The sequence below is a fragment of the Leucoraja erinacea genome, chromosome 39, assembly GCF_028641065.1.
Source record: "Leucoraja erinacea ecotype New England chromosome 39, Leri_hhj_1, whole genome shotgun sequence".
Taxonomy (NCBI): Eukaryota; Metazoa; Chordata; class Chondrichthyes; order Rajiformes; family Rajidae; genus Leucoraja; species Leucoraja erinaceus.
This window is the reverse complement of record NC_073415.1, coordinates 10,797,681-10,823,263: the sequence shown is the minus strand read 5'-3', so window position 1 is coordinate 10,823,263 and position 25,583 is coordinate 10,797,681. Positions and strand designations below refer to the sequence as shown.

The following is a 25,583-nucleotide window of genomic DNA, read 5'->3' as shown; positions in this document are numbered from 1 at the left end:
TTAAAGTGATTTCAGAGCAAGAGGCAGAGAGAACATAAAGAGTGTGAACAAAATGGTTAAAATAAATAGTGCTTGAGGCAAGGAGGTGACAAGATTTACGTCTGTTTTCCTGTATTAATGGATAATTGATGACCAAAGCATGATGGAAGCTTTCTTCATCAATCAGATTCACTGGAGCACAGAAAGGGTGATGTGTGTGCAGGATTCATGATGAGAAAGGGATCTAGTTTTTTTTCCAATCATTACTCATTCATGAGATGTGGGTTCAATGGTAGGGTCAGCATCCATTATTTAAGGTAGTGACTTACTTTTTTTTTTTCTGAATCCACAAAACACTCCCACAGTAGTATGAGGAAACATTTGCATTGTGCTTTAAACAAATGAAGAGTTTACTGGGCTGTTTCTTACAAAATGCTTACAAAATTCTTAAGGGGTTGGACAGGCTAGATGCAGGAAGATTGTTCCCGATGTTGGGGAAGTCCAGAACAAGGGGTCACACAGTTTAAGGAGAAGGGGGAAATCTTTTAGGACCGAGATGAGAAAAACATTTTTCACACAGAGAGTGGTGAATCTGTGGAATTCTCTGCCACAGAAGGTAGTTGAGGCCACACAGTTCATTGGCTATATTTAAGAGGGATTAGATGTGGCCCTTGTGGCTAAAGGGATCAGGGGGTATGGAGAGAAGGCAGGGATGGGATACTGAGTTGGATGATCAGCCATGAACATATCGAATGGCGGTGCAGGCTCGAAGGGCCGAATGGCCTCTACTCCTGCACCTATTGTCTATGTTTCTATGTTTCACAGCTGGTCAAGACTCAACCACCTTGCTGCAGATCCAGAACCACAAACAGGCCAGACCGTGTAAGACTGGACTATCTCCCTTCCTCAGGTATACTTTGTTTGTGCAAAGTATACTTCCACGTCATGAATGACTGCTCACTGGGGCTTTTCCCTAGGGGCATCAAAGCCGTCCAGCCAGCAACTGATGCTGTCCTGGCCCGGACGTCTACCCTTGACCCACAACTTTACATAGAAAGAAACATAGAAAATAGGTGCAGGAGGAGGCCATTCGGCCCTTTGAGCCAGCACCGCCATTCAATATGATCATGGCTGATCGTCCCCCCTATCAATAACCCGTGCCTGCCTTCTCCCGATATCCCTTGACTCCACTCGCCCCAAGAGCTCTATCTAACTCTCTCGTAAATCCATCCAGTGACTTGGCCTCCACTGCCCTCTGTGGCAGGGAATTCCACAAAGTCACAACTCTCTGGGTGAAAACTTTTTTCACCTCAGTCTTAAATTCTCACCTCAGCCTTTATTCTAACTTTAGGCTGTGCAAGCCATATGCAAGATAGAGAAGTATACGTTCGTTTTGTTTGGAGATACAGCGCAGATACAGGTCCTTCGGTCCACTAAGTATGTATTGACCAGCGATCCCTGCACACTAATGCTATGCAACATACACTGGGGATAATTCATAATCATACGTACAGTTTTGGTCTCCAAATCTGAGGAAGGACATTATTGCCATAGAGGGAGTGCAGAGACAGTTCACCAGACTGATTCCTGGGATGTCAGGACTGTCATATGAAGAAAGACTGGATAGACTTGGTTTATACTCTCTAGAATTTAGAAGATTGAGAGGGGATCTTATAGAAACTTACAAAATTCTTAAGGGGTTGGACAGGCTAGATGCAGGAAGATTGTTCCCGATGTTGGGAAAGTCCAGGACAAGGGGTCACAGCTTAAGGATAAAGGGGAAATCCTTTAAAACCGAGATGAGAAGAACTTTTTTCACGCAGAGAGTGGTGAATCTCTGGAACTCTCTGCCACAGAGGGTAGTTGAGGCCAGTTCATTGGCTATATTTAAGAGGGAGTTGGATGTGGCCCTTGTGGCTAAGGGGATCAGGGGGTATGGAGAGAAGGCAGGTACGGGATACTGAGTTGGATGATCAGCCATGATCATATTGAATGGCGGTGCAGGCTCGAAGGGCCGAATGGCCTACTCCTGCACCTAATTTCTATGTTTCTATATGTTTCTATACCAAGACAATTAGCCTACAAACCTGTACGTCTTTGGAGTGTGGGAGGAACCCGGAGAAAACCCACGCAGGTCACGGGGAGAACGTACAAACTCGATACAGACAGCACCCGCAGTCAGGGTCGAACTTGGGTGTCGGGTGCTGTGAGGCAGCAACTCTACCGCTGAGCCACCACAACACATCAGAAATCATTGGTTTGTCAATGATGTTGGGAGGCAGGTCAGACATCTCTCGCGGGAGACATCTCTGAGAGCCGGTGGTTTTAAGCAGCCGGAGCGAACTCACCAACATTCTGCGTGGTGGCGTTGACTCTTGCCGGCTCCTTCAGGTTGTCCGCCAACAGGAACGCTCCTTCTTCAAGGATGTCCAACAACATGGTTGCCGTGTGCACCTGCTCCGTAGTGTTCATATCCTTCCACGATTCCAGAGCTTCAGGTCTCAGGAGGTTATCCACAGTCTGTACAACAGCCTGCAACCCAAACCACAAGTGTACCCATTAGCATTGGGTTGCCAACCCTCAAGGATGGTCACCTGGTGGCTGCGATAATGAATCATCCCCAATGTCCAAGCTGCAAGCAACATTGGAGAGAAAACACACAGGGGCATTAAAGCCATTTTCATTTACTACAAGAGTTTTTTAGAAGTTATGAAAATATTTGAGAGGATAATGGGGCTGTTCCACTGTACGAGCTAATTCAAGAGTTCTCCCGAGTTTCCCCTGATTCGAACTCGGAGAATTACGGTAATGGCCGCTCGTAGGTACTCGGGGCTCTCGTGGACATTTTTCAACGTGTTCAAAATCTTCATGAGTCTTCACGAGCTTACCGCATTTCCCGAGTACCTGCCGTTAGTGTTACGAGCCGCTGTGACATCCCGAGCTCAGACGTACCCGCTACGTACATTCTCCGTGCTTACCACGTGTTTGATTTTTTTTTAAACTCGGGAGAGCTCTTGAATTACCTCGTACAGTGGGACAGGGCCTTGCGTAGTTGTTTTGCAGAAAATCACATACTTTAGCTATTATGGTGAGTGCAATGACATATTGCACATATCAACCTCCCCCTAACTATAGTGAAAGGCTACAGTATTAACAATGGGATAACCAAGGCTATTAACAATGTTTGTGGAGATACATGTTGGCCAGAGTTTTGGGGTGACATTGTCTAGACATCACCGTGGAGCCTTATTTTCATTTGACAGGGAAGATGGGATTTTTGTTCCTAACCTCGTCTGAAGAGCGTAATCTCAAACAATGCCGTACTCCCTAAGCACGCCACTCTGATGCAGGCAACTAAGGTAGAATCAAGAGATTCTATAATTATATTTAAGGGGAAAATTTAAGAGACGGTTCATGTTTCTATGGGATGTCAGGACTGACAGGGCCTTGCGTACTTGGTTTTGCTAGAATTTCACATACTTATAGAAACTTACAAAATTCTTAAGGGGTTGACAGGCAACAGGAAGATTGTTCCCCGATGTTGCAGTCCAGGACAAACCACCCCCTAACTATAGTGAAATCCTTTTAAAACCGAGATGAGAAGAACTTTTTTCACACAGAGAGTGGTGAATCTCTGGAACTCTCTGCCACAGAGGGTAGTTGAGGCCAGTTCATTGGCTATATTTAAGAGGGAGTTACATGTGGCCCTTGTGGCTAAGGGGATCAGGGGGTATTGAGAGAAGGCAGGTACGGGATACTGAGTTGGATGATCAGCCATGATCATATTGAATGGCGGTTCCTCGAAGGGCCGAACTACTCCTGCACCTAATTTCGTTTCTATGACAGAGCGTAGTTGTTTTGCATCTTAAGCTACCGTGCCGTACCTCCCCCTAACTAGTGTGAAAGGCTACAGTATTCTGATGGGCAGGCTATTAATTATGGTGGAGATAATCAGAGTTTTGGGGTGAGATTGTCTCTATAATTATATTTCATTTGACAGGGAAGATGGGATTTTTGTTCCTAACCTCGTCTGAAGGGATGCCGTACTCCCTAGCTCGCCCTCTGATGCAGGCAACTAAGGTATCGTGGTCTATAATATAAGGGGAAAGGATAACCAGGGGATTAGTACGGGTGTCATCAGGGGCAATATAAGTGGGAGGAGGCTGGGGAAATGGGGCTAGGTTAGGGAAATGGGGTTAGGTAGGAAGATAGATCTGCCATGATAGAATGGCGGAGTAGACTGGATGGGCTGAATGGCCCAATTCTGGTCCTAACACTGTCCTATGAACATATGAGCAAGGATTTTGAATTAGCGTGAATGATTGTCACTTTAATCCACAAATGACCTACACGTTGCTGAGAATACATTGTGCCAATATGATCTCCAAGGTGGTTCGTTTTTAGAACTCACTTTGTGGTTATGGAAATATAAAGTTATAAATATGCAAAATCCATCTTTGGACTTCCCATGAGATGATTCTGGCAAAGGCAGGCTCAATTTATTCTGATCTCTGAATAGACCCTTTTAAAATTATATCTCCAAGTCTTACAATGAAGTTTCCAACCACAATCTAGCTCAACCAAACGAGTCAAGATGATTCTTTTGTGGAGAGGTGGAAATGAAAAGGAAGGCGTGTGTGTTACTGGAAAGACAGTGGGCAGAAGGACGTTCACAGAAGTTGTTCAAATGGACAAGCTTTTCCCTTTGAGAATAGGGAAGATTCAAACAGAGGACATGACTTCAGGGGACTCAGAGAGTGGTGGCAATGTGGAATGAGCTTCCAGTGGAAGTGGTGGAGGCAGGTTCATTCGTATCATTTAATCATTGGATAGGATGGTGAGAAGGGAATGGAGGGTTAGGGTTAAGGGCCTGTGGGACTTATGAAAAAAAAACTGTTGGCATCCGTAGATATGGCCTGTTTCGCTGTAATTGTTAAATGGTTATTTCACATGCCTGTCCCAAACCGTTCAGCAACTGTGATCCGTGAAAGGTCAACAAAAATTTTTTTTGAAAATTCAGCGGTGACCAGAAAGACGCTACGACTCTTTGGAGACCACTCACGACCATTGGAGACCTCTCTCGACCAAACAGGTGAGATCTCCAAAGAATCGTAGAATCTTTCTGGTCGCCGCTGATCTCCAGCCGAACGATCTCAACCCGAAACGTCACCTATTTCCTTCGCTCCATAGATGCTGCCTCACCCGCTGAGTTTCTCCAGCAATTTTGTCTACCTTCGATTTTTCCAGCATCTGCAGTTCCTTCTTAAACAGGTGAACAGCCAAAGTATTTTACCTCAGGGGCCGAGGATTCTAAAACTAGAAGGCACAGGCTTAAGGTGACAGGGGAAAGATTTAAGAGGTACCTAATTGGCAACGATTTCACACAGAGGGTGGTGCATACATGAAATGACCTGGCAGAGAAAGTGGTAGAGGCAGGAACAATGACACCATGTAAAGCATATTTATACAGGTACATGGATAGGAAAGGTTTGGTCAGTGGCATTAAGTCCATTAAGCAGCTGGATGGGCATGGACAAATTGGACCGAAGGGCCTGTTTCTGTGCTGTATACGTCTGACTCAACGGACCACTCTCAAGGCTAATTTATCCTTCCTTAAATAAGGGGACAAAAACTGTACATGGTACTGAAGATACATGCTCAGTGACCGTATGCAGGTGTACCACTATTTCCCAATTTGTATACTCCAGCCTTCTCACAATAAATGCCAATATGCCGCTATTTTCTTTTTACTACCTGCTATAAGAGATATGACTTTGCCTTCCATCACAGTGAGGAGGAGATTCGCTGTGATGGGTGTTTGTGTGAATTGTGTTGTGTCTTGGTTCCTCTACTTGTGTGTATGACTGCCAAAGTCGTTTGAACCTCAATGAGGTTCACATACCTCAATGAGGCTCAAATGACAACAAATAAATTGTATCATTATATCATTGTACTTGCAGTCAGATCAAGGTTGATAAATACCCCGCCATGCGCCTGTATTATTGAACCACTGACTTCTATACTGTAAAGACAATGATAGTTTAACTTGCTTGACCATAGAAACAGTTCCCTAACAAATGCTGATCCATTACAACCCAAGTCGAGGTTGATCTTCCTAAAACAATACTTGTCCATAAGAGTTGAAGTATAATCAGCCCAGTGGACAATGCTGACCCAGTCCAGAACGAGCAAGGCTTTGTCCTGTGGAGACTCAAGCTGTACAGTTGCAACATTTAAATGACATTAGGATAGGTACATGGATAGGAAAGGTTCAGGGGGTTGGGAGATGGATCAAGTGCAGGAAAATGGGACGGGCTCAGATGGGTAACTTGGACAAGTTGGGCCTTCCCATGCTCTATGAGTCTATGAACACCAGCACATTGGCATGCTCACATACCTCTATGTATGCTCTGCAGGTCCTCTCCCGTTTTTGAATCTGTGCCCATTCCATGCAAGGAAAGAAGAAACAGAATGCACTTCATTAAAGATGAGAAGCCATTCACCCTAACATGCACAGCACAACATACCACTACTAATCCAAGTGACATCTTTCAATGTTAACTCCTCAACCAAAGGTGAATCCAAAGAGATCCTACAAGTATATTAAGGGCACTCTAAATTCTCAGACATTTGACACACTTAAAACAGCAAGTGTCCCACGAACCCTACGCCATTTAACTGGTCAAGAGTTATTTACACCTAAGGTTGGCACAAAATGCTGGAGTAACTCAGCGGGTCAGGCAGCATCTTTGGAGAAAATGAATGGGAGACGTTTTTGGGTCATGCTCCTTCTTCAGACTCTGAAGTAGACTTCTTCTGCAGAAGAGTCTCGACCCAAAGCGTCACCTATTCCTTTTCCCCAAAGGTGCTGCCTGACCCACTGAGTTACTCCAGCATTTTGTGGCTATCTTCAGTATAAAGCAGCATCTGCAGTTCCTCTCTACACATTTATTTACACTTAATTCATTATTATGTCTTGACATTCTCTATCCCCCTTTAACCAAAATTAATAAATCTCAATAAAAGCACCAACTGGCATGGCATTTGGAGATGAGATTTTAAGGGTTTTCATTGAGTTGTGTGGGAAAATTGGATCTTCAAAAGTCTAGTGTTAATTACCATTAAAAGGAAGCCCTTTCTTTTTCTGGAATCATCTCCCACCAGAAATACATTTGTAATCATCTTCCAATCTCGATCAGCCACAACTGTGTTCACAAAACGTGGTCTGGCATTAATTTCACCCTCCCCCAACCCAACAAGCCTGGGTATCACTCCTGTAAATCTCCAGTCATTCTCTGTATCCTGAGCCAAGGCGGGGGTAGAGAAGGGGGATGGGGGGAGGCATGTAATGGGATGAGATGGGAGTGGGGTAAGGAAGGTGAGCAGTAAATCTCCAAACCCTGTGGTTGAAGTAGTGCCATATTCTCCCTTAATCGAGACTTCCATCCCTTAATTCCTGGGACTTCCTTCCCATCCCTTCCTTCCTTCCTTCCTTCCTTCCTTCCTTCCTTCCTTCCTTCCTTCCTTCCTTCCTTCCTTCCTCCTCCTTCCCTTCCTCCCTCCTCCTCCCTTCCCTCCCTCCTCCTTCCTTCCTTCCCTCCCTCCCTTCCCTCCCTTCCTCTCCCTCCTCCCTCCTTCCCTTCCCTTCCTTCCTTCCTCCTTCCTTCCTTCCTTCCTTCCTCCTCCTTCCTTCCTTCCTTCCCTCCCCTTCCTCCTCCTTCCTCCTCCTCCTTCCCTCCCTTCCCTTCCCCTCTCTTCCCTCCCTTCCCTTCCTCCCCTTCCTTCTCTTCCTCCCCCTCCTCCTCCCTCCTCCCTTCCCCCTCCCCTCCTCCTCTCCTCCCCCTTCCTCCCTTCCTCTCCTTCCCTCCTTCCTCCCCTCCTCCCCTTCCTCCTTCCCTCCTTCCTCTCTGTTCCTTCCTCTTCCTCTCCTTCCTTCCTTCCTTTCCTTCCTTTCCTCCCCCTCCCTCTCTCCCCCTCCTCCTTCCCTCCCCCCTCCTCCCTTCTCTCTCCTTCCCTTCCTCCCCTCCCCTCATTCTCCTCTCCCCTTCCTCTCTTCCCTTCCCTTCCTTCCTCTCCTCCTCCCTCTCCCCCCTCCTCCTCTCTCCCCCCCTCCTTCTCCTCCCTCCCTCTTCCTCCTCTTCCTCCCCTTCCTTCTCTCCCCCTCCCTCCTCCTTCCCTTCCTCTCCTCTCCTCCCCTCCCTCTCCTCCCTTCCCTCCTTCCTCCTCCCTCCCTCTCTCTTCCTCTCTTCCCTCCTCCTCTCTCTCCTCCTTCCTTCCTTCCTTCCTCTCCTTCTCTTCCTTCTCCTTCCCTCTCCCCCCTCCTCTCCTTCCTCTCTCTCTCCTCTCCCTCTCCTCTTTCTCTTCCTCTTCCTCTCTCCCTCTTCCTTCTCCTCCCCCTCCCCTCCTCCTTCTTCCTTCTCCTCTCCCCTCCTCTTCTCTCCTCCCTCCTTCCTCCCCTCCTCTCCTTCCTTCCTCCTCCTCCCTCTCTTTCTCCTCCTCCTCCTCTCCTTCCTCCCTCCTCCCTCTCTCCTCCCTTCCTCTCTCTTCTCCCTCTCTCCTCTCCTCCCCTCTCTCTCCCCCCTCCTCCTCTCCCTCCTCCTCCTCCCCTCCTCCCCCCTTCCCTCCCCCTCTCTCCTCCTCTCCTCCTTCTTCCTCCCTCCCTCCTCCCCCTCTCCTCCTCCTCCTCCCTCCCTCTTCTCCTTCTCCTCTCCTCTCTTCCCTCTCCTCCCTCCTCCTTCCTCCCTCTCTCTCCCTTCCCCCCTCCCCCTTCCCCTCCCTCCTTCCTCCTTCTCTTCCCCTCTCTCTCCTCTCTTCCCTCCCTCTCCTCCTTCCCCCCTCCTTCTCCTTCCTCTCCTCCTCTCTCCCCTCTCCTCCCCCCTCTCCTCCCCCCCTCTCCCTCTCTCCCTCCCCTTCCTTCCTTCTCCTCTCTCCTCTCCTCCCTCCTTCTCTCCTCTCTCCCTCCTCCCTCTCTTCCTCCCTCTCCTCTTCCTCTCCCTCTTCCTCTTTCCTCCCTCCTCTCCTCCCTCCCCTCTCCTCCCTCCTCCCTCCTCCTCTCCCTCCCTTCCCCTCCTCCTCTCCTCCCTCCCTCCCCCTCTCTCCTTCCTCCTCCTCCCTCCCTCTCCCCCCCTCTCCCCCTCCCTCCTCCTCTATCCCCCTCCCTCCTCTCTCTCCCTCCCTCCTCTCCTCCTCTCTCTCCTCTCCCTCTCCTCTCTCCTCTCCTCCCCTCCTCCTCCTTCCCTCCCCTCCTCCTCCCTCCCTCTCCTCCCTCCCCCTCCCTCCCTCTCCTTCCCTCTCTCTCCTCTCCTCCTCCTCCTCCCCTTCCTCCTCTCCTCTCCTCCTCCCTCTTCTCTCCTCCTCCCCTCTCCCTCCCTCTCCTCCTCCCCTCCTCCCTCCTCCTCTCCTCCCCTCTTCCTCTCCTCTCTCTCCCTCTCCTCTCCCTCCTCCCTCCTCCCTCTCCCCTCTCTCTCCTCTCCTCCTCTCCTCCTCCTCTCCTCCCCCCCTCTCCCTCCCCCCTCCCTTCTCCTCCCTCTCCTCTCCCTCCCCTCCCTCCCCCCCCTCCTCCTCTCCTCTCCTCTCTTCCTCCTCTCCCTCTCTCTCCTCTCCTTCCTCCCTTCTCTCCCTCCCCTTCCTCCTCCTCCCCCCCTCCCTCCTCCCCCTCTCCCCCCTCTCCTCCTCTCCCTCCTCTCTCTCCTTCCCTCCTCCTCTCCTCCCTCCCTCTCCTTCCCTCTCCTCCTCCCTCCTCTCCTCCCCTCCTCTCCCTTCCCTTCCTCTCTCCCTCCCTCCTCTCTCCCCCCTCTCCTCCTCCCCCCCTCCTTCCCTCCCTCTCCCCTCCTCCTCCCCCTCTCCTCCTCCTCCTCCTCCCCTCCTCTCTCTCTTTCTCCTCTCCTCTCCTCTCCCCTCCTCTCCTCCCTCTCCTCCTCTCTCCTCTCCTCTCCTCTCCTCTCTCTCCTCTCCCTCCTTCTCTCCCTCTCCCCCTCCCTCCCTCCCTCCTCCCTCTCTCCTCTCTCTCTCTCCTCTCCTCCCTCCCTCTCCGTCTCTCTGTCTCTCTCCCTCCTCTCTCTCTCCTCCCCCTCTCTCCTCCCTCCCTCCCCCCCTCTCCCTCCCTCCCTCTCTCCTCCCCCCTCCTCCTCCTCTCTCTCCCTCTCCCTCCTCCTTCTCTCTCCTCTCTCCTCCCCCTCCTCTCCTCTCCTCTCCCCCTCTCTCTTCTCCTCTCCTCTCTCCTCTCCTCTCTCTCCCTTCCTCTCCTCTCCCCTCTCCCCCCCTCTCCTCCTTTCCTCTCTCCTCTCCTCTCCTCTCTCCTCCCTCTCTCTCTCTCCTCCCTCCTCTCCCCTCCCTCTCTCCCTCCTCCTTCCTCCTCCTCTCTCTCTCCCCTCCTCCTCTCTCTCCTCCTCCTCCCCCCTCCTCTCTTCCCCCTCTCTCTCCTCCCCTCCCCCTCCTCCCCTCTCCTCCCTCTTCCTCTCTCCCCCCCCTCTCCCTCTCCCTCCCCTCCTCCCCCTCCTCCTCCCTCCCTCCTCTCTTCCTCCTCTCCTCTCCCTCCTCCTTCCTCTCCTCCCCTCTCTCCCCTCCCTCCTCTCCTCTCCCTCCTCTCCTCCTCTCTCCTCTCCTCCCTCCCCTCCTCCCTCTCCTCTCCTCTCTTCCCTCCTCCCTCCTCTCCTCTCCTCTCCTCTCCCCCCCTCTCCACTACTCCCCTCTCCTCCCATCTTCTCACCTCTCTTCTCCTCCGCTCTTCATTCCTCTCCTCCCCTCCTCTCTCCTCCTCCTCCTCCCTCCTCCTCCTCTCTCCTCCCTTCGTCCTTTCCTTCCTTCCCCTTCCTTCCTTCCTCCCCCCTCCTTCTTTCCTCCCCTCTCTCCCTCCTCTCTTCCCTCCCCCCTTCCTCCCCTTCCTCCTCCCTCTCCTTCCTTCCTCCCTCCTCCCTCCCGCTCCCTCCCTCCTTCCTTCCTCCCTTCCCTCTCCTCCACCCACCTCCGTCTACTCCTCTCTCCATCAGACTTTTCCTCCCTGATCTACTCCTCTCTCCCTGCCTCCTCGCTCCTGAGTTCCAGATCTCCAACAAGCCTGTGCGGAGGGGCAAGAATTCAACATGGTGAAGTTATCCCAACCTTGTTGTAACTGCGGCCTGCCGACTCCTTCTCGCTGGGCCTCAACGCTTGGAGCTGGGCGTCCAGAATATCCAGAAGCTGCTCCATCAACTTGACTGATGAGCTGACATCACCCGCGTAGATTGGGCCTCTAGTGTGTCTGGAGAGCTCATTGGCGATGTTAGCTGCATTCTCCCCGCTTTTAATCTGCAGAGTATGATCCAAGGGGGGAAAGTCAGCACAGGAAACGATGGCCGACGTCTTACTGTGCCTGCAGCCATTTCTGAATCTTGCACTCAGTAAAGAGCCTGTCCCACTTTGGTGTAATTTGCGTGTCATATACGCGTCACGATGCATTACGCGCGCATGGTGCGTGGTGACGTACCAGTGACATGCGGTGGCGCGCGGTGCCCCAGGATTTTGGGATGTACCAAATAATCTTCCGCCATCTGCGTGACATGCAAATAACACCCAAGTGGGACAGGCCCTTAACTCTTTGCCTATATTTCCGCCTTGTGGAATTGTGGGACTCTGTTCGAATCATTCTGAAAGGATATTCCTCGATGACTTGAAGAGGTTTATCCCTGACTGTTTCATTGATACTCATGCTTACTGATAATTGATTAGCAAAGATTAAATGAATCTATTCAGTGGGGGAATGGAGACTTGTTAGATCATTAGGGAAGGTTGGGGTTTGTTAAAGTCTCCAGCACTATTTCAACACTAGTGTCTGCTCCTGGACTTGGGACCTCTCCTAGACTCGCCCAGTGCCATAGATACTGGTGCTATTTAACCCAGCAGCAAATTCATTACACTTTAGCCTTTCTTTCATTAATTGGACTTTGTGGGAATTGACAACTGTTCCACATGTTTAGTGTGGAGTTACAGCATGGAAACAGGCCCTTCGGCCCAGAGTCCACGCTCACCAGCTGTGCCACACACACTAGAATCAAATTACAATTTTACCAAGTAAATTAATGTACAAATTTGCACGTCTTTTGAGTGTGGGTGAAACCGGAGCACCTGGAGAAAACCCACGTGGGTCAAAGGGACAAGGTACAAACGGCAGAACAGACAGTTCCTGTAGTCAGGATCGAACCTGGGTCTCTGGCGCTGTAAGGCAGCATCAATGTGCCATCACCTACACCACTGTGCCACCACGTAAATCTTTCTCAACAGGTTTGCAAGTGTTACTATTTGCTGTTGCTCTCCCCATTAGGCACAAGGTCTCGCTGTTGGAAATGAAACTTTGCAACAGGTTCTTCATGAGATGATTGCAAGTGTGCAGGCTACAATCCTTCTTTGTTGGTCAGAGATGAGTGCAGACAGCAGGAGCACCAGCTCTAATTACACTCAGCCTGGTTTTGTTACTTTATCCATGCTTAATCCTAACAGCCATTTTTCATTACAATATTTTATCGACCAGAAATAATGGCACAAAATTAGCCCATTAGCTAAGCTGACATTTGGTGACTCCCATTTCTGGCTGCAGTGGGTTTGGCAATTTACATGCTTCAGAACAGCTAGGCCAGCTAACCTTCTCGATGTTAACATCATGATGTCTCCACCCCTTCATAAGTGTCTGTTTATCCACTCAAGGCCTAATTGGTTATTCCATGCCCGAACCAGCCCTCCTCACCTTGGTTCTCCAACATTTATTCACCTTGTCCCAATAAGGCAATCCATCTAAATGTTGACATTTTATTTGACTCCCCGATACAACAGCACTTTGGGGAAGAGAGTCCACGCTTCCATTACCCTCTGGTTGAAGAGGTGCCTCCTGACATCGCATTTGGATGAAGCAGCTCCACATTTTTGTGTCAGTTTAGTTTAGTTTATTGTCACGTGTACCGAGGTACATTGAAAAGCTTTTGTTGCGTGCTAACCAGTCAGTGGAAAGACAATCGAGCCATTTACAGTGTACAGATACTTGATAAGGGAATAACGTTTAGTGCAAGGTAAAGCCAGCAAAGTCCAATCAAGGATAGTCCGAGGGTCACCAATGAGGTAGATAGTGGATCCGCACTAGCTGTGGTAAGATGGTTTAGCGGGGAAAAAAATGTCCCTGAATCTGGAGCTGTGTGCGTTTTCACACTTTTGGCCTGATGGGAGAGGGGAGAAGAGGGAGTGGCCAGGGTGTGACTGGTTCTTGATTAAGGTTTAAGTTTGCCACATCTGACTTTGCACTCTCCGAATAGACGCAAGGATTTTACTCCCAAACCCCTTACATCTTATTTCAATTATCCTCTCAAATCAGTCAGAAGCATTTGCTTCTTCGTTTCAACAGAGTGCAAGTCAATGTAAACCAGCCTCACAGTTTAACCTGTTCAGCCCCAGTGTCTCTCTCTGATGAAAATGACCCCCTGATGAAAATGACCCTCTGATAAAAATGACCCTCTGATGAAACTCTTCCTCTGATGAAACTCTTCCTCTGTTGGCAAAAACAGGAAAGCAGCCTATTATCTAAATGGTGGCCGATTGGGAAAGGGAGAGATGCAGCGAGACCTGGGTGTCATGGTACACCAGTCATTGAAGGTAGGCATGCAGGTGCAGCAGGCAGTGAAGAAAGCGAATGGTATGTTAGCTTTCATAGCAAAAGGATTTGAGTATAGGAGCAGGGAGGTTCTACTGCAGTTATACAGGGTCTTGGTGAGACCACACCTGGAGTATTGCGTGCAGTTTTAGTCTCCAAATCTGAGGAAGGACATTATTGCCATAGAGGGAGTGCAGCGACGGTTCACCAGACTGATTCCTGGGATGTCAGGACTGTCTTATGAAGAAAGACTGGATAGACTTGGTTTATACTCTCTAGAATTTAGGAGATTGAGAGGGGATCTTATAGAAACTTACAAAAAATTCTTAAGGGGTTGGACAGGCTAGATGCAGGAAGATTGTTCCCGATGTTGGGGAAGTCCAGGACTCCTGCACCTAATTTCTATGTTTCTATAACACGTGCTCCTGAGGTGCAGTGTGGAGCACTGCATTTGAACCAGGATGGTCTACAAAGTCCCATATCAGGGGATGGTGAGAGGAACTGGGGGAGGGGGTCTTACCTTCCACGCCCTCGAAATCGGCTGTGGGACGTTGCCCCCGGGGAATGAGGGATGGGCGTGGCGAGGGTCATCGGACCACAGGCAACGGACCTTAGTGGCCATGTGCAGCTGGGACTGTAGCATGATGTCACATTGGCACCACGGACTTAGAAACATAGAAATTAGGTGCAGGAGTAGAGGCCATTCGGCCCTTCGAGCCTGCACCGCCATTCAATATGATCATGGCTGATCATCCAACTCAGTATCCCGTACCTGCCTTCTCTCCATACCCCCTGATCCCTTTAGCCACAAGGGCCACATCTCACTCCCTCTTAAATATAGCCAATGAACTGTGGCCTCGACTACCCTCTGTGGCAGAGAGTTCCAGAGATTCACCACTCTCTGTGTGAAAAAAAGTTCTTCTCATCTCGGTTTTAAAAGATTTCCCCCTTATCCTTAAGCTGTGACCCCTTGTCCTGGACTTCCCCAACATCGGGAGCAATCTTCCTGCATCTAGCCTGTCCAACCCCTTAAGAATGTTGTAAATTTCGGACTTTTCCATGTGTATTGTACTGTCCGCAGTGATGGTGCTTATGTACGGGGATAGTTTGCACAAAATACATTTCACTGTACCTGACACACGTGCCAATAAATAAACCACTGAAAGCATTTTTTCCTGACCAAGTTTCATCCACACATCCACGCCCCTCCATCTCTCTGTTCTACTGTATTTACCTTCTGTGCCACTTGGTTCACCCAGGGTGAGGTACAATTGCTGAAGTCAGGTCCTCTTGGGCTCCACAGACCGAGGGAGACCAGGCAAAGGTAGGAGGCTATACCTGCAACATAGAGACACGGGCATCACCATCTTACATAGAAACATGGACAATAGGTGCAGGAGTAGAGGCCATTCGGCCCTTCGAGCCTGCACCGCCATTCAATATGATCATGGCTGATCATCCAACTCAGTATCCCATACCTGCCTTCTCTCCATACCCCCTGATCCCTTGAGCCACAAGGGCCACATCTAACTCCCTCTTAAATATAGCCAATGAACTGTGTGGCCTCAACTACCTTCTGTGGCAGAGAATTCCATAGATTCACCACTCTCTGTGTAAAAAATGATTTCCTCATCTCGGTCCTAAAAGATTTCCCTCTTATCCTTAAACTGGGACCCCTTGTTCTGGACTTCCCCAACATCGGGAATAATCTTCCTGCATCTAGCCTGTCCAACCCCTTAAGAATTTTGTAAGTTTCTATAAGATCCCCCCTCAATCTTCTAAATGGGTCTTGGGTAGCATTGCCAACTGGCCGTTCACTTACTGAAGGGCTATGACCATAAGGCATAGGGGCAGAATTAGGCCATTTGGCCCATCGAGTCTGCTCCACCATTCAATCATGGCTGAACTATTTGTCCTTCTCAACCCCATTTTCCTGCCTTCTCCCCATCACCATTTGTCTGTGAGTCTGTGGAATTCTCTGCCTCAGAGGGCGGTGGAGGCCGGTTCTCTGGATGCTTTCAAGAGAGAGCTAGATAGGGCTCTTAAAAATAGCGGAGTCAGGGGATATGGGGAGAAGGAAGGAACGGGGTACTGATTGGGGATGATCAGCCATGATCACATTGAATGGCGGTGCTGGCTCGAAGGGCCGAATGGCCTCCTCCTGCACCTATTGTCTATTGTCTCTATTCTCTCAATCCCCACTTTAAAAATACCCAGAGGTTTGGTCTCCACAGCCATCTATGGCAATGAATTTCATAGATTCATCACTGTTCTTCTGGCTAAAGAAATTCCTCCTCATTTCCCTTCTAAAGGTACATCCTTTTATTCTAAGACCAAGACCTCCGATGCTAAACTCTTCCACTATTTAGTTTAGTTTAGCTTAGTTTAGAGATACAGTGTGGAATTAGGCCTTTTGGCCCACCGAGTCCACACCAATCCCCGCACACTAACACTATCCTACACACACAAGGGGCAATTTTACCAAGCCATTTACCCTGCAGTACAAACTTGTATGTCTGAAGAAGGGTCTCCACCCAAAAACGTTACCTATTCCTTCGTTCCATAGATGCTGCCCCACCCGCTGAGTTTCTCCAGCATTTTTGTCTATCTTTGTTTGTTATTGGGAGTGTGGGAGGAAACTGAAGATCTCTGAGAAAAACCCACGGGGAGAACACACAAACTCCGTACAGACAGCACCCGTAGTCGGGATCGAACCCGGGTCTCTGGCGCTGCAAGGCAAACTCTACCGCTGCACCACCGTGACTGCCACAGTTGGATTAATCCCACATGTATAATCTGCTCACCCTGCTCAACCTGCCAACCTCTGTAATCTCAGCCCACATCCAGGACTTTGTAGCTCAGTGCAGTCCTGTACACCTTGTGTCTGCTGTGCCCATTTCATAGCTGAGACCTGATCAGGTAACATTACTGATGTAATTAGGCAGCACAGTGCAGGGATTGCCTCTCCACATGCCCTCTATCCTGCTCCAATTTATCAGCGCTGCCTCCTTACCTTTGGTCCCCTTAGGGCACGGCCGCTCCACCAGAACCCCCTGCTGCGTTGAGGGCCACTTGATGCCCCTGGTCTCAGTGGGGTCACAGTATCTCTGGGGGGAAGGCAACTGGTTGGAGAGGGGGGTGTGGCTGGTGAAGGGGAGGATGGGAGTGATGGGGTGTTGCTCCGGGATCAGCTGGTTAATGGCACCCACGGCGATGGTGGTGAGCGGAGCTTTCCTGGTGGTGGTTGTGGTGGTCACTGTGGTTGGCCTGGCTGCCCCCGTGCTGCTGGTGGAAGCCATCGTGGCTTGTGCTGCAGAGAAAATACTCATTGTTTATTATCTGTAAAACATCTAATCAATACCCAGCCAACACATATTTCAATGCCCCTGCTCCAATACCTAAAGGGGTTGCTCCTTGCCTTCTGGCTGCAATTCACCCCCACCATCCTCATCTTTGGACAGCCACCCTGTGCGTAGGGGAGAGGGTAGGGCAGAAGATGTCCTGGTTGGGTCGCCCCTGGGCCTGGCCATCCACGTGTCACAGCGCCAGGCGGTGGAAGGCTCTCCTCGAGCCGGCTGCCCGCCCCTTTTCCGGGGTTACGTCCACACCCGGGTGTTGCTAGAAAAATACTACGCGTCGTGCAGGGGATTTCCGGGACGCGCTGGGCGCCGCGGGGAGTGGAATGCATCCTCGATGCGGATTGATATTGTCTGCATATCAGTTATTTAATACTCAGTATATTTGATATTTAAGAATTGTTTTTCTTTGCACGATGGTAGTGGGTTTCTTTGTATTTTTGTGTGTATTTTTTGTAAATAGTTAAATAAATTGTTATTTTTTGGTTAAAAAAAAAACAAATATAAAAAACAGATATTTCAAGAACCTCTTTCACTGCATGCGGGTGCCACTGGCATTTATTATCTCTAATTGGTTCGAAAACATGGTGGTGAGCCATCCTCTTAAAGTCCGTCTTTTAGTTTAGTTTAGAGAAACAGGCTCCAAGTCCACACCGACCAGCGATCCCCGCACACTAACACTATCCTACACACGCTAGGGACAATTTACAATTATACCAAGCCAATTAACCTACAAACCTGGAGTGTAGGAGGAAACCGGAGCACCCGGAGAAAACCCATGCGGTGACAGGCGTGCAAACTTCACACAGACAGCACCTGTAGTCAGGATCGAACCCGGGTCTCTGGTGCTGTGAGGCAGCAACTCTACCGCTGTGCCACCGTACAGCCCCAGTCAACAGATATTTTAACAGCTGAAGAAGGGTCTTGACCCGATATGTCACCCATTCCTTTTCTCCAAAGATGCTGCCAGTTCCGCTTGAGTTACTCCAGCTTTTAGTGTCTATCTTTGGTTTAAACCAGCATCTGCAGTTCCTTCCTACACATAGATATTTTAATACCATTTTTCACGGCATATGGCTGTCACTGAAATATATTATCTGTAATTGGCTTGAGAACATGGTGCTGAGCCTTCTTCATAAAGTCCATATGATTGGAGGTGCTGTTGCAGTACTGTTGGAGGTGATGTTTAATATCTCATCCAAAACACCATGTTTTCAGCAGTGAGCACTTCCTTGAAATTACCTTGGAAAGGCATGGAAACATAGAAACATAGAAAATAGGTGCAGGAGTAGGCCATTCGGCCCTTCGAGCCTGCACCGCCATTCAATATGATCATGGCTGATCATCCAAATCAATATCCCATCCCTGCCTTCTCTCCATACCCCCTGATCCCTTTAGCCACAAGGGCCACATCTAACTCCCTCTTGAATATAGCCAATGAACTGTGTGGCCTCAACTACCTTCTGTGGCAGAGAATTCCACAGATTCACCACTCTCTGTGTGAAAAATGTTTTTCTCATCTCGGTCCTAAAGGATTTCCCCCTTATCCTTAAACTGTGTGACCCCTTGTCCTGGACTTCCCCAACATCGGGAATAATCTTTCTTTGAAAGATAAACTCCCCTGTTTTGCACCACTGTGTGGCCTGTCCCACACGTGACTTTTTCGGCGACTGCCAGCACCCGTCACAGTCGCAGCAGGTTGCAAAACATTTTCAACATGTTGAAAATCCAGCGGTGACCAGAACAAGATACGACACTTTGGGCGACTACTCAGGACCGTACAGGCTTCATTCACCCCGCGACATGTCGCCTGTAGAGTCATGAGTCCTCTCCTCAGTCACCCAAAGAATCTCAATCTATGAAGTAGACAATTCTGCAAAACCATTCACGTTCCTTAATTCCCTCTTAGGCCCAAGAGAAAATTGTCACAGACCCATCAAAATCCCTCGGGGGTAAACAAGAGTGCTGGAGAAACTCAGCAGGTGCGGCAGCATCTATGGAGCGAAGGAAATAGGCAACGTTTCGGGCCGAAACCCTTCTGGAAATAGGCAACGTTTTGGGCCGAAACCCTTCTGGAAATAGGCAACGTTTCGGGCCGAAACCCTTCTGGAAATAGGCAACGTTTTCGGGAAACCCTTCCGAAATAAATCCTTCTGGAAATAGGCAACGTTTCGGGCCGAAACCCTTCTGGGAAATAGGCGAAAACGAAATAGGCAACGTTTCGGGCCGAAACCCTTCTGGAAATAGGCAACGTTTCGGGCCGAAACCCTTCCGGGTTTCGTCCCGAAACGTTGCCTATTTCCTTCACTCCATAGATGCTGCCGCACCCGCTGAGTTTCTCCAGCACTTTTGTCTACCTTCGATTTCCCAGCATCTGCAGTTTCTCCTTGAATAAAATCCCTTGCTTCCCCAATACAAATCCCAGCGCAACAGTTTTGACGGCAGCCACTCCTTGATTTATGAAAGTGATAATTTCTGGAAAACCTTTCACTAAGTGAAGTTTTGTAGAATGTAAAGATCGGTCAGAGGGCATTTGGTACAGCACGTTGCTGTGCATGCATAGTGGTGTGCAATTTATTTTAGTGGAAAGAAAATGCTTTTTTAATCAAAACGCACAATGCAAAGAGCCGAATGGTATTTTGGTAAATTCGCAAAATCATATATTTGAAAAACAAGGAATTATTACACTAGAGGGCATAACACAGTTACACCAGTTACGTTGTGCAGGAAATGCAAAGAGTTTGCAGACATATTAAATTTTTATCGCAGAGGACATTCATTAAGCAGACTTATGATTTCAGCAGGGAGATACAAAATGCTGGAGTAACTCAGCGGGACAGGCAGCATCTCTGGAGAGAAGGGATGGGTGACGTTTCGGGTCAAATCTTGAGTCTGAAGAAGGGTCTCGACCCGAAACGTCACCCATTCCGTCTCTGCAGAGATGCTGCCTGTCCCGCTGAGTTACTCCAGCACTTTGTGTCTACATTCGATTTAAACCAGCACCTGCAGTTCTTTCCGACAGGCTTATCATTACGGCAGGCAGGATGAACGGAGTTTCCAGGAGCTCGTGTTTCTGTTTTAATCAGAATATGGCCAAACGCGTAGGGCAGCAGGGTAGAGTTGCTGCCTCACAGCGCCAGGGACCCGGGTTCAATCCTGACTACAGGTGCTGTCTGTACGGAGTTTGTACGCTCTCCCCGTGACCTGCGTGGGTTGTCTGTGAGATCTTTGTTTTCCACCCAGACTCCAAAGACGTACAGGTTTGTAGGTTAATTGGCTTGGTATAAATGTAAAATTGCCCCTAGTGTGTGTAGGATAGTATTACCATGCAGGGACCACTGGTTGGCACGCTCGGTGGGCCGAATGGCCTGTTTCCGTGCTGTATCTCTAAACTACACTAGCACAAATTTCAAGTGTTTTACATACAGTAATTCTCCATGATCTTTTGCGCTAATTGCAACATATCACACTGAGAGTGCGTTATTACCTCCTCCACAGCCAACAATGGACCATTGTGGGCTCTTTGGCCATCGGTGCTGGCTCTGATTTGTTCTGTACCATTTCATGCTTCTAGTTCCCCCAACTCTCAGTCTGAAGAAGGGTCTCGACCTGAAACGTCACCCAATCCTTCTCTCCAGAGATGCTGCCTGTCCCGCTGAGTTACTCCAGCATTTTGTGTCTAAAGCAGTATCTGCAATTCCTTCCTACATATGCTGGAAGTAGTTTGGCACACAGCACTGGCCATATCTCCCCATTTCCTTCATCACCCCAGGTGGTGCTTGCTAATTGTTCCCCTTTGTGGGGCTTTGAAGAGAATACTTGAAATTAAACCCTTTTTTTTTGATGTAGGCACACTCCCTGGCACACTTCAAAAGCTTCTTAATGTCACTTACAATGGATTATCAACCGGATTAGTGTACAAAGTACCTCAAAACTAGTTTGCTGTTGTTTAAATATTATTTCTAGTTATTCAAAATCAGAATGCAGACACGAGATTGGTAAAATTACTTATTATTTTGACGATAAACCAATTTTCAGCTTTATTGACACAACTGCATCAAAGTTCTAAGCACATTATGTAACGTTATTTAAATGTAAAATTAAATTACCTCTACCACGCTTGATTGGTGTATAGTTTAATTTAGTTTAGATACAGCACGGGAACAGGACCTTTGGCCCACCGAGTCCGCATTAATACTATCCTACACACACCAGGGAATAAATTTACAATTTTACCAAAGCCAATTATCTACAAACCTGTACGTCTTTAGAATGTGGGAGGAAACCGGAGCACCCGGAGAAAACCCACGCAGATTGTACAAACTATCGTGTCCAAACTTTTAATAATCTTAGGTACACAAAAATGCTGGAGAAACTTTAATAATCTTATCTGTTTCAATAAGAACCCCTCTCATCCTTCTAAATTCCAGGGTATACAAGCCCAGCTGCTCCATTCTCTCAGCAAATGACTTTATTTATTAGCATTTGTTTTTTCATATATTAATGATCTGGATTAAATGTTGCAAACTCAGTAGGTCAGACAGTATGTGTGGAAATGGAAACGCAGTCAAAGTTCGTTACGGTGGGTCTTTGGCCTGAAATGTTTCCGGCAAATCTCAGTTTTCCAGCATCCAGTTTTATATTTGATTTTCATTAAAGATATGGGACTAGGTGGGGAGGGAAAATGATGGATGGACAGTGGAAAAAAATGCAGCTTGTCGGCAAAAAAAAACCTATTCAATTGAGTCATGAAATGAGAGGTGGACTTTATCGAATGGAGCATTTAGGAATTTGGCCAAGCAGAGTTGGTATCTCGAGACAGCAGAGCCAGCTCGCAGAGTCATCTAAATTCAGGACATGTACACACATTGTTGGCTGCTCCTGTAAGATCATGCGTTGATGATAGATTAAAAAATTATACTTTTTATCCATTTAACAGTCCCTTCCACAGTCCATGAACAGTGTGCTCGACTCACTAGGTTAGACAGCACAAATCTGCTCCTCCCCGCCTTTGACATGGAGGTGAAACCCAGAATTATTTTAGGCCTTAAATTCCATCTCTCTCAAGCAGCAATGCACTGAATGAATTATTCATCCCACGGCTCGGGTGATTCTACTTCCAGCAATGAGGCCTACAAGCTTCGGTTTTGCATTCTGAAGGCACACCACTGCCAATGCTCCATCTGTTTTAACATGTATTTTTCTGGCTGGTTGCCACAGCAACTGAAGGAGCCTGATCATAGTTAAGTTCTATTGAAGAAAATGTCTGCTGTTAGCTCAGCAACCAAGTCCCAGTGACGACTGCCACATGGAGAGATGGCAATGGAAAATCTATCCTTCACTGGGACCAAGAAACGCAGGCTGCTCGATTGGGGTCATCTACAGGGATCCAACCCACAAACATATCCACTCCTTTGTTGGTGTAGTGTGGTCGGACTAGTTATTGTCATAGACATAGACATAGAAAATAGGTACAGGAGGAGGCCATTCGGCCCTTCGAGCCAGCACTGCCATTCATTGTGATTATGGCTGATCGTCCCCTATCAATAGCCTGCCTTCTCCCCATATCCCTTGACTCCATTAGTCAAAGGAGGTTTGCATTAGTTAACTAAACCAAACGATGCCTCAGAATTAAAGGACGTTCCTTTAGCGAGGAGATGAGGAGGAATTTCTTTAGTCAGAGGGCGGGAATCTGTGGAAATCTTTGCCACAGAAGGCTGAGGAGACCAAGTCAATGGGTATTTTTAAGGCCGAGATAGATAGATTCTTGATTAGTACGGGTGTCAGGGATTATGGGGAGAAGGCAGGAGAATGGGGTTAGGATGGAGAGATAGGTCGGCCATGATTGAGTACGTCACAATGAATTCCACAGATTCACCACCCTCTGGCTAAAGAAATTCCTCCTCATCACCTTCCTAAAGAAACGTCTTTTAATTCCAAGACTGTGACCTCTGGTCCTAGACTCTCCCACTGGTGGAAACATGCTCCCCACATCCACTCTATCCAGGCCTTTCACTATTCAGTAAGTTTCAATGAGGTCCCCCCTCATCCTTCTTAAGGTCATGACTGAGCAGAAGCTTAACTAGATCATCTGCACCAACAGCCTAGTAGCAGGAACAAGACATAGCTTGAGTATTCTACAATTACTAACTGTATCTGCTGAACCATTGGCAGAGCTCAGGTTTAAGTGAAGGTTCACATGCACTTTTACATGGCCACTGAACCATCCTACCACAACTTGAGAGCAGTGCTGAACTACTATCTACCTCTTTCGTGACCCTTGGACTATCCTTGATATGGCTTTACCAGCTATACCTTGCGCTAAAAGTTGTTCCTTTATCTATAGACTGTGAATGGCTCGATTGTAATCATGTATTGTCTTTCCGCTGACTGGTTAGCACGCAACAAAAGCTTTTCTCCCCGTGATCGATCCTGACTATGGGTGTTGTCTGTACGGAGTTTGTACGTTCTCCCCGTGACCTGCGTGGGTTTTCTCAGAGATCTTCGGACTCCAAAGACGTACAGGTTTGTAGGTTACTTGGCTTGGTGTAAATGTAAATTGTCCCCAGTGTGTGTAGGATAGTGTTAAGTGTGCGGGGATCATTGGTCAGCATGGACTTGGGGAGTGCCTGTTTCCGCGCTGTTTCGCTAAAGAAATAAACTAACCAAACTGAACACTTAGAACGGGCCATATACAACAGCCGTGTGAATCAAGAACAAATGGAAAATGTTTCTGAGATTTCTCGTTTACAGCTGGACATTGGGCATTTTGAATGGCATTTGACAACTCCAGTGAATTACGAAACATAGCAAACAGCTGTAAGGATTGAAGCTTACTCCACTATTCGATCCACCCATGGCTGATCCTGCATGTCACCACCACAGTGCCATCTTTCCCATAGATTCTTGTGTTTACAAATCTGTCCTTTCCTCCTGAAATATTTAAACAACTTGGAGTTTATGCCCTTCAGCGATGGAGACTTCCACAGGTTCACCAACGTCCGAGTGAAGAGGTTTCTTCTGATCTCGGTTCAAAAATCTCCTGCCCTGGAATATGAGAGTGTGAATCTTCATTCTAGATGGGTCAGGCAAGGCAAATATCTTCCTTGCATCCAGCCTGCTGAGCTCAGTCAGAATTTTAGATTCCAACCTCTTCGAAATCTCCTCGATTGACCGATGAAGCGGTGCAGGTAAGATGAGAAAATTAGTTGCCTGTACAGTCATTCCCCAGTTTATGTAACAGGTGATTTACAAAACTCGCACTTACCTAAGCAATTCTTTAAGCCCACTGGTCTATATCTGAGTTGCATGTCTCGGTAGTCTCATAGAAACATAGAAAATAGGTGCAGGAGTAGAGGCCATTCGGCCCTATAAACCTGCACCGCCATTCAATATGATCATGGCTGATCATAGAAACATAGAAACATAGAAAATAGGTGCAGGAGTAGAGGCCATTTGGCCCTTCGAGCCTGCACCGCCATTCAATATGATCATGGCTGATCATCCAACTCAGTATCCCATCCCTGCCTTCTCTCCATACACCCTGATCCCTTTAGCCACAAGGGCCACATCTAACTCCCTCTTAAATAATAGCCAATGAACTGTGGCCTCAACTACCTTCTGCGGCAGAGAGTTCCACAGATTCACCACTCTCTGTGTGAAAAATGTTTTCCTCATCTCGGTCCTAAAAGATTTCCCCCTTATCCTTAAACTGTGTGACCCCTTGTTCGGGACTTCCCCAACATCGGGAACAATCTTCCTGCATCTCGCCTGTCCAACCCCTTAAGAATTTTGTAAGTTTCTATAAGATCCCCCTTCAATCTCGGTAGATTTTATTCCATAGTTTAAGAAAGAGCCATTATCCAGTACTCATACCATTCTCCCATCCAAGCTCATCCACAAACTCATTGAACTTGGAGTCCGCACTCATCTCTGCCACTGGATCCTCAACTTCCTGGCCAACAGACCACAACCACTGAGGATAGGTGACAAATCATCCTAAACTATAATCCTCAACACAGGTGCTCTGCAAGGTTGCGTTCTCTGTAGCCCCCTTCTGTACTCCTTACACACCTGTAACAAAGGTAGACTTTGTAGGTAGACGGGATATTTTGGAACTTTGTTCGTGCCCTTTATCTGGTGACTATTTGCATACCTTGTTTAAGAAGTTACTGCAGATGCTGGAAAATCGAAGGTAGACAAAAATGCTGGAGGAACTCAGCGGGTGAGGCAGCATCTATGGAGCAAAGGAAATAGGCAACGTTTCGGGTCGAGACCCTTCTTCAGACGGGCGTAGATGGCCCACAGGTAGGGATATGGGCCTGAAGATGGGTCTTGACCCGAAACATTGCCTATTTCCTTCTCTCCGTAGGTGCTGCCTCACCCGCTGAGTTTCTCCAGCATTTTTGTCTACCTTGGGTACATGTGCAAGCAAAGAATTTCACTGTGACTTGTTGCCAGTGACAATAAAGTATTCATTCATTCAATCATTCAATTCATTCGTTCATTCAATCATTCAATCATTCATTCATTCATTCATTCATCATTCATCAATCATTCATTCATTCATTCATTCATTCATTCAAACATCATTCATTCATTCATTCATACATGCATTCATGCATTCATTCATTCAT

General features: G+C 48.1%; 1 protein-coding gene across 3 annotated transcripts in view; it reads right to left on the bottom strand.

The window, feature by feature from the left end:
• Positions 1-25,583, bottom strand: part of LOC129714350 (adhesion G protein-coupled receptor L1-like) — a 350,449-nt gene that overhangs the window by 60,303 nt on the left and 264,563 nt on the right. For all 3 annotated transcript variants that reach the window (XM_055663898.1, XM_055663900.1, XM_055663899.1), the window contains 5 exons: positions 16,605-16,901; positions 14,826-14,929; positions 11,080-11,265; positions 6,377-6,415; positions 2,328-2,511 (listed from right to left, as the gene is read on the bottom strand). In XM_055663898.1, coding sequence (XP_055519873.1) covers positions 2,328-2,511; positions 6,377-6,415; positions 11,080-11,265; positions 14,826-14,929; positions 16,605-16,901 — 810 coding nt within the window. The remainder of the gene's footprint in view (positions 1-2,327; positions 2,512-6,376; positions 6,416-11,079; positions 11,266-14,825; positions 14,930-16,604; positions 16,902-25,583) is intronic.